Source organism: Alligator sinensis, unplaced genomic scaffold (assembly GCF_000455745.1).
Source record: "Alligator sinensis unplaced genomic scaffold, ASM45574v1 scaffold402_1, whole genome shotgun sequence".
Lineage (NCBI taxonomy): Eukaryota > Metazoa > Chordata > Crocodylia > Alligatoridae > Alligator > Alligator sinensis.
Genome location: NW_005842089.1, coordinates 2,020,077 through 2,034,734, shown reverse-complemented (window position 1 = coordinate 2,034,734; position 14,658 = coordinate 2,020,077). Strand labels below are relative to the sequence as shown.

General features: G+C 50.5%; 1 protein-coding gene across 3 annotated transcripts in view; it reads right to left on the bottom strand.

Moving 5' to 3' along the window:
- The window catches only part of RADIL (Rap associating with DIL domain), a 56,558-nt gene extending 41,906 nt beyond the window's left edge, over window positions 1–14,652 (bottom strand). The window contains exons 1-3 of one of the 3 annotated variants that reach the window (XM_025204598.1): window positions 14,086–14,652; window positions 12,587–12,693; window positions 3,586–4,144 (exon numbers count right to left, since the gene is read on the bottom strand). In XM_025204598.1, the coding sequence (XP_025060383.1) occupies window positions 3,586–4,135 (550 nt within the window). In that variant the 5' untranslated portion in view covers window positions 4,136–4,144; window positions 12,587–12,693; window positions 14,086–14,652. Of the gene's footprint in view, window positions 1–3,585; window positions 4,145–10,595; window positions 10,634–12,586; window positions 12,694–14,085 lie in introns of those variants that run through there. The other 2 variants (XM_025204597.1, XM_025204596.1) reach the window with 2 other exon arrangements.
- Window positions 14,653–14,658: the final 6 nt, after the last annotated feature.

Below are 14,658 nucleotides of genomic sequence, written 5' to 3'. Positions count from 1 at the left end.
CAACAGGGGTGAGCTTGGCCATGCCGAGTCATGTTCACCGCTAAAATTTCCACTATTCAGTAAATTCAGGAGAGGCATCCTTTATATAGCGTTTTATTATTTCAGGAATATGACTCGATGTCACCAATCAGGGGAGGTCTCCCTTCTGGGTGCAGAAACTTGACAAGGTCTGCTTAGAAATACAGCTCAGAACAACAGGGAAGCTTGATAGCCAGCTCCACTAGCTGACTCTATTTTGGCTGGGCTGAGAATAAAACATCAGGGAGGAAATCAGGAGCTGAAAGAGGGAGTGGAGTGCTCAGATGCAAGGGAGCAATCCCTGGATCAAGGAATGAATAAATGAGGACCGAGAAAGGGAGTAGGGGTGTTATACGAGCATCTAAATGACTCGGGAGCACAAAGCCTGCTGCATTTCCAGGGGATCTACGATTCACTTGGGTTCTTCTGGAGATCTGACCTCAAAAGACGAGAAGTTTCACTCTGAGCCCCAGCAGCCTACACAGGATCCAGTGAGAGTGATAATACTGACCTGAAAAAAACACCTGCCTTCAATAAAGGGCCAGTCGTAGGCTGTGCAAGTCACGTCTTGACAAGAGCTGAATAAGGGATTTGGGAACATAAGGCTGGCAGTGCGCTCCTGGGTCACTGAGAGGCATCCCCTCCTATTACAGGCAACCATGGCACACGACCTACCATGTTCAGGAATGTATCAAGCTCCACTGGGGTGTTTTCTCCTAGAGGAAGGCTGTTCCAGGTGCTAGAAACCACCTTCTAATCTCCAGCCTCAAAGCAGGAGCTGCAGGCAAGCACCTACACTTGTGCAGTCCTCCTTCAACCCCTCTCTTTCTAATACTGAGATGTATATTGAGTGGGGAGCTAGAGCAATTCCCTTCTATCCAGTGACTCACTGGGCTCGCTTTTGCCCACTGACATCAAGCAAGTGATGGGAGACTGAACCGGGAGCATAAGCAGTATTGATCTCAGGAGACACCACCCAAATGGGAAGATGAAGATACCACTTTGACAGACAACGGTCTACTCTGAAAAGCAAGGCAGATGAAGCCAACATCTAAACAGAACAAAGCTCTGTGCTGGATGGCTGTTAAGCTGCTTCCAAGCTAGGAGCTGGCTTCCCTGGGCACCAGAGAAACTTGGTCCGAGTCCCACTCCCGTAGCTGGATCAGACGCTCGCATCCACAGTGGAGTCCACCTGACTTTCACAGGGCTCCAAGCCAGGGCGGGAGTCTGCCCATGCAAACCCAGCAGCAAAATCTGGGCCTTATGTTCTCAGCTCCCGATGAGGGCCAGAGCTCCTGGGACAAAACCGTGGGCAAATGAGCTGCAGGCCAAAACTACAACCAGCATCACCTCCCCTCCTGCGTGCACTGGACTTCAGAGCTCACTTCTGCTGTTTACATTCAAAATGGATTAGGATTTGCTTAACAACTGCCAAATAAACGGTATCCTGAGGCTCTGCAAAGACTGGCCTCTGCTTACATTAAAAGGATAGATTCCAATCCAGTGCGTACAGCTACTTAAGAAAGAGCTGAGTTCAGTGCATTGGGCCACACTGAGGGATACAGGACACAGAGGAATCTTTCTGGGATGATTTGGAAGCCAAATAACTCATCCTGAAAGACCTGCATTGTATCCGGTAGTCTATTCTCACCTGCCTCCTCCTGGATACTCTTTATCTGCTTAGGCTCTATTAATTTCTTCTTAAAATCAAAGGCAAAAGAACTGTTGCCTTCAGTGGAGGGTGTATCAAGCCACTAACCGGTAGAGAAATTGTGCATGCATGTGCTATAGTTCAGGGATGGAAATACATCCAGGTATTTAGACCATTTAGTCCTTGCCTGGAGTCACTTAACAAGTTCCCTGACAAGTGCAGGGCATGGCCAGTGCCTTGGTCTCCCCTGTGCAGCGCCATACCTAGACTCCTGGCGGCCTTGGGTGAACTTTTAGTATCAGGCCCCCCTTCACCAGAGATAATGATAATAATAATTGGACAACAGGAAAAGAAATACCATTTTCCAGCCCCCTTTCTGTCCAGCCGCCTGGCTCACCCATGCCTGTGTCCAGCCCTGCCCCCGTGGCGCAGGGTAGGTTTTGCATGTTATCAGTCACCCTCTGAATGGGGCCAGCATGCACCTTCTCATGGATTTTTCTGGCCCAGATACCTGTGCTCACAGGAGACTGGATACAGCAATGCAAGAAATACCTTCCAGATCTCTGGCCCTAAGCCCTGACCAGCCAGGCTTGCTGCTGCTTTTACCTCCCTCAGGCCGCATAAAGAAAAAAGGGTTTGGTTACCTGGCTTATATTTGGTTCCAAACAATGCCCCATTCTACCTGCCAGGCTTGCTGTATGCCCAGGCTCTCCTGGTGCACACATGCATTCTTGTACGTGCCCAGGGACCTACCAGCACACATCGAGCCAATGCTTGCCTCCAATTTTCTTGCTACAGTCCCGTCGGTTATCTTACAAACAGGTAAACGGGCACTGCATTTGGCTCAGGTTAGTAGGGCAGCGAGGGGGCTAATTTTGAAATCTCCCCCGGGCTCCTGTCCCAAGAGCATAACCTCCTGTCAGGATATGGAAGCTAATACCAGAAAATACTGGCAGAAGCAACTGTGGAACTTGCAGAGGGGGAATGCACCAAACAGGCCTTGCGAACCGGCTGGTGTCCCTGTATCAAAGCAGTTTGCAGTGATACAGGGGCAGGCATTCAGATGCCACCATGATCAAAAAGTGCCTGTTGTCGTGAGTTCAACTTGACCCACCCAGTGGGAGTTTTATTTTGGGAGGGAAAGGAGTCTGCTGACCCAATGCTTAGGTCACCTACCAACCCACTGATTCATAATGACACACACATCTCTGCTGGCCCTCAGGGCCTCTGGAATAAGATGGGTGTGTTTTGGCCTGTCTTGCTCCTCTCCTAATGTTTTTACCTCATTTGATTACTCACAGCGCTTTGCTCAGGGGCTCTCACTGTTGGGGAAGTCCTGCCATAACAGCTCCATGCCGACCTTTCAGGCAGATGTCTAACCCCGGTCAAGAGCACCGATGTCTGGGAGGCACAGTGTGTGGCAGGGGGCAGAGTGAAACAGTCTGCAGCCCCAGGATGGCACTGGGATGCAGTCTAACTGTGACTGGGAGACCAGCCTGGTCTAAAGTCTTCCCACTGGATCTGAGGGTTGGATTCAGTTCCTGCAGGTCGCACACCGTGCCATTGGACCTGCATCCATGCACGTTACCTGGGGATGAGAGAGACGCACCCTTTGGTGCCATGCAAGGATCTGCTTTGAAGCAAGCTCAGGTTCACAAAAGCACGTGCATCTCTGATTCAGTTAGTCTATAAGGTGCATCTCGACTGTCCCTTCACACTAGCAAGGCTAACTGCTAACTTGGTTAACCTCGCTGTGCTAAAAGACATTAAGGCATTAAAGGGGGTATATTCAATTCCCCCTCCAGAAGACACCCTCATTGCTACCCTGGCACCAGGCAGAGAGAATTCCCGGCTATGAAGAGCCACGAGCTCGTGTCAGGGATGCATTTGTGTCTTGCTGTCTGGGAGCTTCTTACCTGCTGTCAGGGTGTCTACTTCCTGGGCAGCCAGCTCCTCCACCTCGGACCTCTTCCGCAGCTCAAAGCGCCGGGCGTAGCCTTCCCTGGGCTTCCACAGGTCCTGGATCAGAAGGGGCTTCTCGTTATCCCCAAGGACCCTCAAGCCTTCCGTCTGCCACTGCTTGATACAGCCCTCGAACCGCCCGATGACGTCGCACAGCACGTACTGGCCAGCGTTCACCTTGCTCAGGCCGTAGCGCTCCAGTGCTTCCTTGGCGAGCTCCCGTGCACTCGAGCTGCCTGTTGCCAGAACGCTCTTGTAGTTGGTGCCTGCACAGATGTTGCCTCCAAAAATCTTGAGGACCCCGGGAGCGGAGAGCTGGGTGGAAAGCTCAGCCGGGTCATCACTGCTGGCACCAGGGAAAGCGGACACCGAACTGCGGTCCTTGTAGCTCAGCGTGCGGTACAAAACCTGGGAAAATATCCGGCTCTGCCGCTTCAGCTTGCTTCTGGAAGGGGGGGCCATGGCGGGAGATGACCCATAAAACATAGTGCGGGAGGTCGTCATGAGATGCAGCTGGAGGGCAAAAGGGAATGACAAGACAAATCAGCATTTGACCCTCCTGCAGGGAAGCAACACAGAAACCCCACAAGCAGCAACCTGCAAGGAAACTAGCACAAGGTTGTCTCCGAGAGCCCTGGCCCACAGCTGGAGGAGGCTGGCTATCCTCCTTGTGATGGCCAGGAGCACGGGAAGGACGGTGCGTGTTTGTGTGGGTGACACAGAACGACAGAAGCTCAATGCATCCAGCGTCCCTGAAATCAATGGCATCGCCCCAGGGATGAATGTGTCCGCAGGAATTTAATCTGGAGCCGTACCAAGCCTCCTCGCTGGATGTCTCTGCTGGCTAACCAAGAGCAGGCTCCTCTGCAGATGTTCTTGCAGGGAGAGAAAAGCAAAGGCCAGCAGTTTTGTTACACAAAGAATCTGAGAGGCGACCCTCTTGGTTGGTAGCCAAGGCGTTATGAGTCGCGTTTGCTAACAAGCTTGTGGAGCAATTCCATTTTTCAAAGGTGAAAGGCAAAGCTCAAATGAAAATTAAATGAAGTTCGGAGATTCCTCTGTCTTGCCCCCACTAGCTGAGAAGCAAGGGCACTGGGGGCAGGCAGATTCTAATTAGCCTTTCTAAAAATGTCTTTCTCCCTCCACTCCATCATCTATTTTGGCACTTCCTCGTCCATCAAGGACATTAAAAACACATTGTTCTATGACACCAATGGCAGCGCCTCCTGATGAATGGGATCTTTGTTGTATCAGCTATTCATCAGGACTCCTCTAAGAAGAGCTCTTGGCATTGCCAACTGGGGCATGGTGTGGCTACCAGGCTGCTAGCCAGCAAAAAATGCCTTAGTGGGAAAACCTACTGTGGCATGTTCATCAGAGGACTGGGCACAGGCTTCCTGCACTCATCTATTTCGGGTATCACCCTTGCACTTTTTAAACAAAAGCATGTTTTAATTCAATCCCTCAAAAGAGACTTGAGTGCAAGAGAAATCTGGCAACACCCAAGCATCTTACACGTCTATATTAGGTGAAGCACAGACTGAAATCATGTAAAGGAGCCGATCCTAACTTCATGAGTCATCCTGCAGCCTGTAGATAAACCAGGATGAGTCCCAGGGAGGTCTGCATGCAAGATGAATTTCTCCCTCTAAGAGTTTCTTACTCCTTCTCAGAGAATATTGTTCAAAAAATGCGGAAACATATTGTTATACGTATTATCCACTTTAAAACAATGGCTAATTCATTATGCGAATGCACCGCAAATAGATACACAATTGCTACCATTGGTCTGAAAGTTACTGAGGGACATAGGCTTCCCCGGCATTTGAAATTCCCGTAACAGGTCCCAGCCGCCCCTTGTAGCTACATGATGCCTCGAGCAACTGAATCAAGGTTGAGCATGGCGGGAATACATGTTCCACAGGGCTCAGAACAAGACTGGGAACTGTATTCATCCCAATTCCCTTTCTGCCTGACTCGCAAGGTAACGGCGTGTGAAATGAGTGCTGGTGAAAGGGGCTGGGCAGACAGCCTGGAAGGCAGCTGGCTACCCCAAACCAGCACAGCACAGCCACTCTCAGGGGAAGCGTACCCCAAGCAACCACTGTGCATCCAGCCTACCTGGAAAGGATGCCTCCTACCTCACTCAGTCCCCTGGCCGCTGCAATAGTGCCAAGCAGGTCCGGCCGTGGTGGTGGCACTTGCGTGTGTGTGCTTGCGCGTGCGTTTCATGCACACACATATCGGAAGCCGGCTGAGAACATGTGGCTCATTTTGCCTTAGAGAGGTCTTCAGGGAGCTACTACGAGTAAAATTTCACGTTACACTCAGACCATACATACTACATCTGGGGAGCGTTAAGCAGCGTTACAGTTTAAGCATGCCATGGACACGTGTTACGAGTTAGTACCATTTCTTGCCTGCACAGCTCTGACCTGCCACGAGAGGGCTGGTGAGCAGCGGGGTGGCTAGGAGGCAGGACACCTGGGCTCCATCCCTGCTCTGGGGGACAGAAGCAGAAGCTGGCAGCAGTGCATCCTGGGATGCTGGAGGACTGGGATGCAGCAAGGAAGGTTAAGGTTAGATATTAGGAAAAACTCTCTCTCATGAGGAGAGTAGTAAAACACTGGAACAGGTTACCTAGAGAGGTGCTGGAATCACCATCCTTGGAGGTTTTTAAGACCTGGGTAGACAAAGCCTTGGGCAGGATGTTGTAGTTGGGGCTGGTCCTGCTTTGAGCAGGGGGTTGGACTAGATGTGACCTCCTGAGGTCCCTTCCCACCCTCTTTTTCTATGATTCTGTGATTTTATGACTGCAAATTGTGCATTTGGTCACCATGGAGCAGACTGAAGTTACCCTAACAGAAGGTAGCACAGGCCAGGGTCAACCCTAACTTTGAGACTTCGGGGGGCACTTAGCAAGAGTGAACAAGCTCCAAAACACGGATGCTCATGTTCTAAGGGCCTTTAGTATGGTCTAAGTGTAACGTAACTTTACCTGTATACACGTGGCTGTTACTAACATCCTGGGCTGGACCCGAGACGGCAGCTGAGGCAGATGTGCTACTTGTCCATCCAGCACCTAGTAATTACATTCATTTGTAATATAATACTTTGCATTTCTGTGACATTTTCCACCCAAGGATCATGGAAACCACCTAACATCCCACCCCAGGTAAATACAGGCATCATTTGCAATGCTTCGTACTTGGATTCAGAGGAGGGGCCTATGGGCAAAGTGCATTGCAAACATGCCCAACCACCATCGCTCCCCTCCTTTACTGATCAAACCACTGAGGCAGGCGAAGACAAGGGACTTCCCAAAATTCACACAGGAAAGCAGCAGCTGAGAGAGAAGGCCCAACACACGGGCCCCACCACCTCCCACGAGACACCACTATCGCTGTCAGGTCTCTCTCTCAATAAAAGCAAGAGCCTTCATTGACACTAGAAGGGCCCCAAGCTGCCATTCATTGCTCTGATTCCTCCTGTTCAGCCCAGACGCACTCAGATCCCCCTGAGCTCTCACCCAGCGGGGACCTCCTTTCCCTGTTCCCACATGACCTGACCACTGCCCCTTGTTCCCCTTCTCACTCTCTTTCCACATACTCCTCACACCGCCGATCTGTCCCTTCCCTGAGCCACTAGACATAAAAGAGACATAAAAGAGGAGTCAGACCTCTTTACCCCTTAACTCACAAGCAAACTCTGACCCTTCATCACCGTCTTGGCTGTAACCGATGAAGGAGCTGAGCCACCATCAGATGACTCAAACCTTAATTTGTGACTTTGCAGCTGTAACCCCTAGACCATGCTTCCCCCTCCCTGGTTATATCTTACCTCCAACCCCCTGGTTAGCCCATTTCCCAGGAAGCTAACATTTTCCCATGTTAACGTCTGCAGCTGTTCACAACCCCCTAAGCTCAGAAAGAAGCACAAAAAGGAAAAACTTTCCCTTTTGTCTTCTGCTCCAAGGCAGGGAGGTGACCTTTCCAACGAAGCAGCAGCCAGAAAGGATGGGAGCACTGACAAGCCTCTCCCTTGGGCAAGAGACGTCTGATGAAAAAAAACAGATGGGCAATCAAAACAGATCGCCAGTCCCAGCCCAGGACCATGGGATCCGCTTGCTGCAGGGAGGGAGGGCAAAAGAAATTGAGAAAGGTTCCTTTTGTAAGCAATGTGTTATCTGCCCCCTTGGCAGCCCTAGGGACCCCAGCCAAATTCAAGATGCAGATGCCCCAAGACATCTGCATTGCAATCTGATGGGGGACAAGTCTGAAGCAGCATTGTGGGGGAGCTCCAGCTCCGGAGAGCACCCACGCACTTGGGTGGGTGGACCAGGCTCAGTCCCTGACAGTACAGACAAGGCTCTCAGAGCCGCTCTAATTAACGTGCCATCTCCACTACCCCCGAGCACATGTAAAAGTGTCCTAAGTGACTTGCCTGAGCCTACAAAGTGTCAGATCCACAGCTTCAGTGACTTAATAGGAATGCAGTACTTGACCTGAAAGATAACTCAACTCCACGGCTCTGTCTACTGCATCCTATTGTTTCTACTAGCTTTTCTACTGGGCTTATCATCAGAGTACCCGAGCATCTCACTGCCAGGAGTGGAATTATTCTCACTCCAGCTCTATGAGGTTGGGACATACTAGTTCCCTGCACGACAGCTGGTTTCCGGCTAAGATCTGCAAAGCTCCTATCACTTGCAACCAAGTAACTCCAGCTCTGTCTAGTTATTCCAGGGGAGATTTTCAAACACAGAAAGCAATCTGGGTATGCAAGTCATAGAAGTAGGGTCGGAAGGGACCTTGTAGATCTTCAAGTCCGACCCCCTGCCTGGGCAGGAGGAAAACTGGGCTCAACTGACCCCAGCCAGGTAGGCATTGAGCTGCTTCTTAAAGACCCCCAGGGTAGGAGCCAGCACCACTTCCCTTGGAAGTCCTATTGAAAGGAAAGAGAACTTGTGCTCCTAAATCCCTTCTATGCTGCTGAAGCTTCAGAGAATCACAGAATGATAGAAAATGAGGGTTGGAAGGGACCGGAGGAGGTCACATCTAGTCCAACCCCCTGCTCAAAGCAGGACTGTCCCCAGCTAGATCAACCCAGCCAAGTCTTTGTCTAGCCAGGTCTTAAAAACCTCCAAGGATGGAGATTTCATAACCTCTCTGGGTAGGCTGTTCCGGTGCTTTACTATCATCTGCATGACAAAGTTTTTCCTAAGATCTCACCTAAACTTTCCTTGCTGCAACTTGAGCCCATCACTCCTTGTTCTGTCATCTGCCCCCACTGAGAACCGTCCAGCTCCAGCTTCTTTTGGAAACCCACTTCGGGTACTTGAAGGCTGCTATTAAATCCCCCTGCCGTCTTTTCTTCTGCAGACTAAATGAGCCCAGTTCCCTCAGCCTCTCCTCAGAAGCCCCCTGAACATTTCCATTGCCCTCCACTGAACTCTTTCCAGTCTGTCTACATCCTTTCGTTAGCGGGGGACCTAAAACTGGACACAGCACTCCACTTGGTGCTTACAGTACAATTTCCCTATTGTGCTCTTGTAAAACGTGCACTGTTAGAGGACAAAACACTTGCAGCTGAGGGAGGCGGCTCTACACATTCCAAAGATTTGCCATACACAGCAGTCAAAATCAAACTTTTCTCTGGCATCCGTTGAAAACTATAAAGGGACCAGCCAGAAGTTTGTTTTCCCCTCTCTGGTGAATCCGTATCAAGGAGCTCAGCCCCTCCTTGCATGCCCCGACCCCCTGACTGGCCACCCCAAAGGCTATCGGCTTTGTCCTGCCGTGACATCTCTATTTATTCTGTGCTGTTCTGACAATACTCATAGCAAATTAGTGTGACGTCCATGTGGTCAACATATGTCTTTCCATCTGGACTCTGCGCTGCAGCTTCTCGTTGGCAGTTCAACAGCATCTGCAGTTGGCACTGGCAGTTCAATAGCATTGTAAATAAAATCCCCACCAAGTCTAAGTCTTTTACACTCAGATGGGTCTAATTCCAGTACGCTATGGCATCCTACTAAGCCCAAGTGGACTCCCACAGATCGCTGCTTATGGTTATGTGGAGTCCCTACTTCCCCGCTGTATCAGCAGAGACGGGGCAACTTCAAACATTAGCAGCCCGTCTTTAATGTGGCTTGATGCCTATTTAACGACCTCTGCTTACCTTGCCATTTTTTCACATCTCTTTCCTTCAATCCTTGAGTCTCCTCCTCCTAAAAAAAACCCCTGCGTCTTCCCCAGCGTTATTCATTTTCACAGAAATGTACTCCCTCCCACGTCTGAAATGCGGGGCATGAAAACAGAGAGCGTTATTTCTGCTTCGAGTTGCACGGATCTGCAATTCAGTGATATCTGGTAATTCTCCAGACAGGCTTGCGTATGCGTGGGACCTACAGGATGGCAGCACCCTAGTGAAATCATGAAGAGGCAGTTGTGTGTGTAACAGCAGAGAAGTTCGTTCATCTAAGAAGAGGACAGAGCAGAGCTCCCAAGCCACCGACTTCTACAGTACTCTCCTTAGATGCCCTGGTAGGTACATCGACCCAAATGTGCAGGGACTTGCAGCCATCCTGAGCTCAACCTTCAGACAAAGGTGGCACAGGAGATGATGTGTGCGCCACAAGCTGGGGACTGACCCATGCATGCCCAACCATAACTAGCCAAGGCAACTGCAGACCACCATGGCACCACCGGCAGGCTCTTCTCAGCAGTGGGAACACCAGAGCCGGGGCGATGAGACTGAGAGAGAGCCTGCAAGTTTAAGCCTAAACCTAAATCTGACCTCTTGGACAAAGCCTTATCCAGTTAACTGCGCCTTTCCCCGACCCAATTTGCAAAGGGGCTAGAGCAGGGCGGAGAAAAGCAAGGGAAGGAAAGCAAGCAGCACTGCATGAATGGAAGGAGGAGGGGAAGGTAGGAGGAAAATCAAAAATTGAGGACACACAGACCTTTTTGGGCATGCTCAGTGCTCTCTTCAGAAGGCGACTGTTGCTTGGATACTCTGATGATAGGAGCCTTAGCAATACCTGAGACAAACAGACCCACGGACACATTCCCAGATCATTACAAGACAGGCAAGTGTGACTCGAGCAAACGGCTCAACAGAAGAGCACTGCTCCGAGATCAAAAGAGTGACAAGCTGGGGTGGGGGCACCCCAGGAAACGAGATGTATATACCTAGATGACATTCAGACTGCCTGAGGGAGAAGGGAAGGAGTCGGGAGGGAGGGAAACACATTTCCTGCGGCTGTCTCTTCCTTTTCTAAGCCCCCCAAAAACCCCATGCCAGGGACCAAATGAATCAACCCAGAGGGTTTGCCTACCAGATCACCCAGCGGGCTATTAAAAGCAGATATCCTGCCCCTACAAAGACAGACGGTGCCTGGAAGAACTGACTCTCCTTGAGATCGTGACCTATTTTGGATCCGCTCGGGGATTTTTTAACCTCAGCTTGCTACATGTTGTTGGCTCTTTCTCTATTAAGCAAAACAGCCCCAGCAAGGATCCCCATCTTCTACCACCCCACGTATGGCCTACAACTGCAATCAATAAGGGAGAAGGCTAGAGATACCCTCTGAAGTGGGCGGTAGTGACTGGGTTGGGGTTTCTTGGAGAGCAGTAACCGGGGGCAAGAAATAATCTTTTTCAGACACATAGAGTTGAAGGTCAGAAGAGAGCGTCAGAACAGGGTCTGCGTATCACCCAGTTACTCTCGCCAGCTACCGTGGGCATGGCTAAAGCATCCGCTCCTCTGGAAAGGCATCCAGCCAGCCTTGATGCAAAGACTAAACGAGATGGAAAATGCCCCGCTTGTCTCAGTAGTTTGCTTTGATGGTCAATCACCCTTCCCATTAACATGTGCGTCTTATTTCCCATTTGGATTTGCCTGGCTTCAGCTCCCAGGCATTTAGTCTCATTATGCTTCTCTCCGCTACATTGAAGAGCTCTTTAGTACCCAGTCTTTTTCCCCATGAATGTACTTACATGCTCTAATCAAATCACCTTTTCCCTTCAAGTTAAAGATAGCGAATTCTTGGAGCCTATCGCTGCAAGGCATTTTCTCCAGTCACTGGATCTTTTATGGAGCTCCATCCTGCAATTTTGCAACATCTTTTTAAAAACAGGAGCACCAGAACAGTATGCCACTATCAGCTTCACCCGTGCTGGAGTCCCCAGTACAATCCCCCGCCTGCCCTTCCTTACCGCTTCTCCGTTTATCCACCGAAGGCTCACATTAGCCCTTCTTGCCCTACTCTTGCACTGGGAGCTGCTCACATTCACTGTGACCCTTAAATCCCTTCCCAAGCTGCTGCTTTCCAGGACACCCACTCCACACACACACGCACATGCACACGCTCTGGAGGCGTGCGTTGCATGTCTTGTTCCTATACGTTACATTTTGCACTGGGCTGTATCCAAAGTAGCATGGGTTGGGAATCTCATTTCCCAGACAATCCTCCCTCCCTTCCCCCTTTTTTTTTCTTAATTTTTTTCCTTTTGCAAAATAACAATTTTTCCCAGAAATTTTTTTTAATCCTCCTGAAATAAATCAGGTTTTCTGTCAGAAAAACTGGAGCAGTGTTTCCCCAGCAGCCTGCCTGGAAGCCTCCTGTTCACTTTCACTATTCGGCAAGTGACGGATACACCAAGCCTGATGTTTTAGGATGCCATTCTGGGAGGACTTTGGGAAGCCTTGAATAAAACTTGATTTTTTTGCTTCTTGTCCTGGTATTTTCCCCCAGAAGTGACCGGCAACCAACCAACTCTGAGATGTATTTTGCTGGAACAGGCCAAGTTTACTAGTCTAGACAGCCTGTCCGCACCATTATTCACCACGAGCTAATCTGCACATCATCCCCAAATTTCATTCGCAATAATTTGATGTCTCTTTCCAGATAACTGAATTGCACGAGGCCTAGTACCAAGCTTTGGGACCCACATTAAAACTCTCCCAGTTGAGGATGCCCCCCCGACAACTGGTTTTTCCGATGTCAGTCGACCAGTGATGTATCCATTTATCTTGTGCCGTCTCGATATTGCACCAGGCTGTTGTTTTTAAAAAAAAAAAAGAGCAATCCTAAGTGAAACACACTACAAAAGTCTATTCTGTCTAAGCAGTCACTTTTATCAGCCAGATCTGTAATCTCAGAAAATGAAACCATTCTTGTTTGACAAGATACATCTCCCATAAAACCATGCTGACTACTGTACTATTAATTATTCCTGTCTTTCAATTCTTTATCAATTAAATCCCAAATTTTCCATTACGTTGCCTGGGACCAACGATAGTCTAACCAACCTATAGTTACTCCAGTCATTCTGGTTTCCCTTTTTGAATATCAGCTCTCTTTTAATCTTCCGGACGTTCCCCACTGCTTATCCGAGTGTAGATACGTTACACGTGTCAGAGGAGGCTGGGTGCGCACACATGCGTGCATGTTAGTAATTTCCAACGTAGCTGTCCAAGAAATACAATCGGGCCGCTTCACTCAGGTTCCTATTTGAAGACTTCCCCACCCCTCTCTCTTTTTTTTTTTTTAATGGAAACCAGTCAAACGTACAGCTTCAGTATCATGGAAACAAGAACAGCCCAGATGCTGAGAGCAGAGGGAGAGGCTGTTGGAGCACTACAATGTGGAACAAATTAAAAATCAAATAGCAAAGGAAATGAGAAAACTGTGGGCCCAGAAGCTTTGCCGTACACCCCTGGATTAAAACTCCTGCTCCTCTGAGTCCCGCTTTCAAAAGCAAGGCAAGCTCCCCCAGACCCTGAATTTCGGCGAGGTGGCGCCAGGGCCCTACCTTCACCCTGCAAGCTGGAGATGGGAGCGAAAATAGAGAAGCAATAAAAATCACCACTGCAAATCGACTCTGATTAGCTCCCCGCTGGGCAATGGGTTCGGATCCTATGTTGCGCACGGAAAGCTGGAGTCAGAGGAGGGCTGGACTAATCAACTGTTTCTGCCATGGGATCTTCAATAGAAACCGTGGAGTGCAGGAACAGTTACGCAGTAACAGGGACAACAAAGGGACACGCAGGGTTAAGAGACTCCCCGCTCCTGCCGGGAAGGCTGCACATCCACTGCCCAGACACCTCTGGAAATGCCCCTCCAGCCCTATCTGTGGTGTTCGCATCGTCTTTCATTTTGAGATTGGCAGCTTTGGGCATTTATGTTGCATCTGGCTAATCAAAGTCCTGACCCAACTCCCAAACAAGTCAATGCCAGTCTTTACCCAGACACAGGCTGAGCTCTCAGCCCGTCCATCTGGTCCCGCACGATGAGCAGTAGCCCTTGCACGGCAGTCCCATGTGTCCCTGCAAGAGCTTCAGGGGCTGCGTCGGGACCTGGCACGGCTTTGGGGTTACCCACAGAGGCACCCGTTTGGGGCGCAGTCCCAAATACAGCAAGTTCTGCTGACATCAATAAAGAGCCTTACCTTGGTTTTTAGAAAGGAGGTTTTTCCTCCGTGCCCGCTGCCATCCTGGCGATGTGCTAATGCCCGGGCACCGACGACGTCCCCTGGAGCTGCCTGTTTCTCATGCGGCTTTATTCAAAAGCCCAAGAGACAGCCCCTCGAACGAGCAAGGATGCTTTTTGGTCGGCTCTTGGCGTCAGCACCGCGGCGGGCCGGCTAATCCGGCGTTCTCCAGCATCGTCTTGATTCACCGGGTCCTGCACAGGTCCGGAAAGAGGCGCCCCCAGAGCAAGCACCTGAGCCAGGGGCTCTCAACCATGTCCCCCCTGCTCCTCGGACGCAACCCCCCTGGAAAACGCCAGCGCTTGGGTTTCCCTCTTCCCTCGCCTGCAGGAAAATAGCAGAGCAATTCTTCCAGCGCAAGGGAGAAGGGGCTGACCCCGCGGGGTCCCTCTGGAAACCTCGGGGTTTGCCACTCGCGTCGCGTCCCGCAGCCCCTCCGACGCCTCTGCGCGCACCCCGGGGTGCCGCGGCCCCTGCTTGGGAGACTCCTGGCGCTGCGCTAGTCGCCGGAGCTGCCTGCGTCTCGTGAGA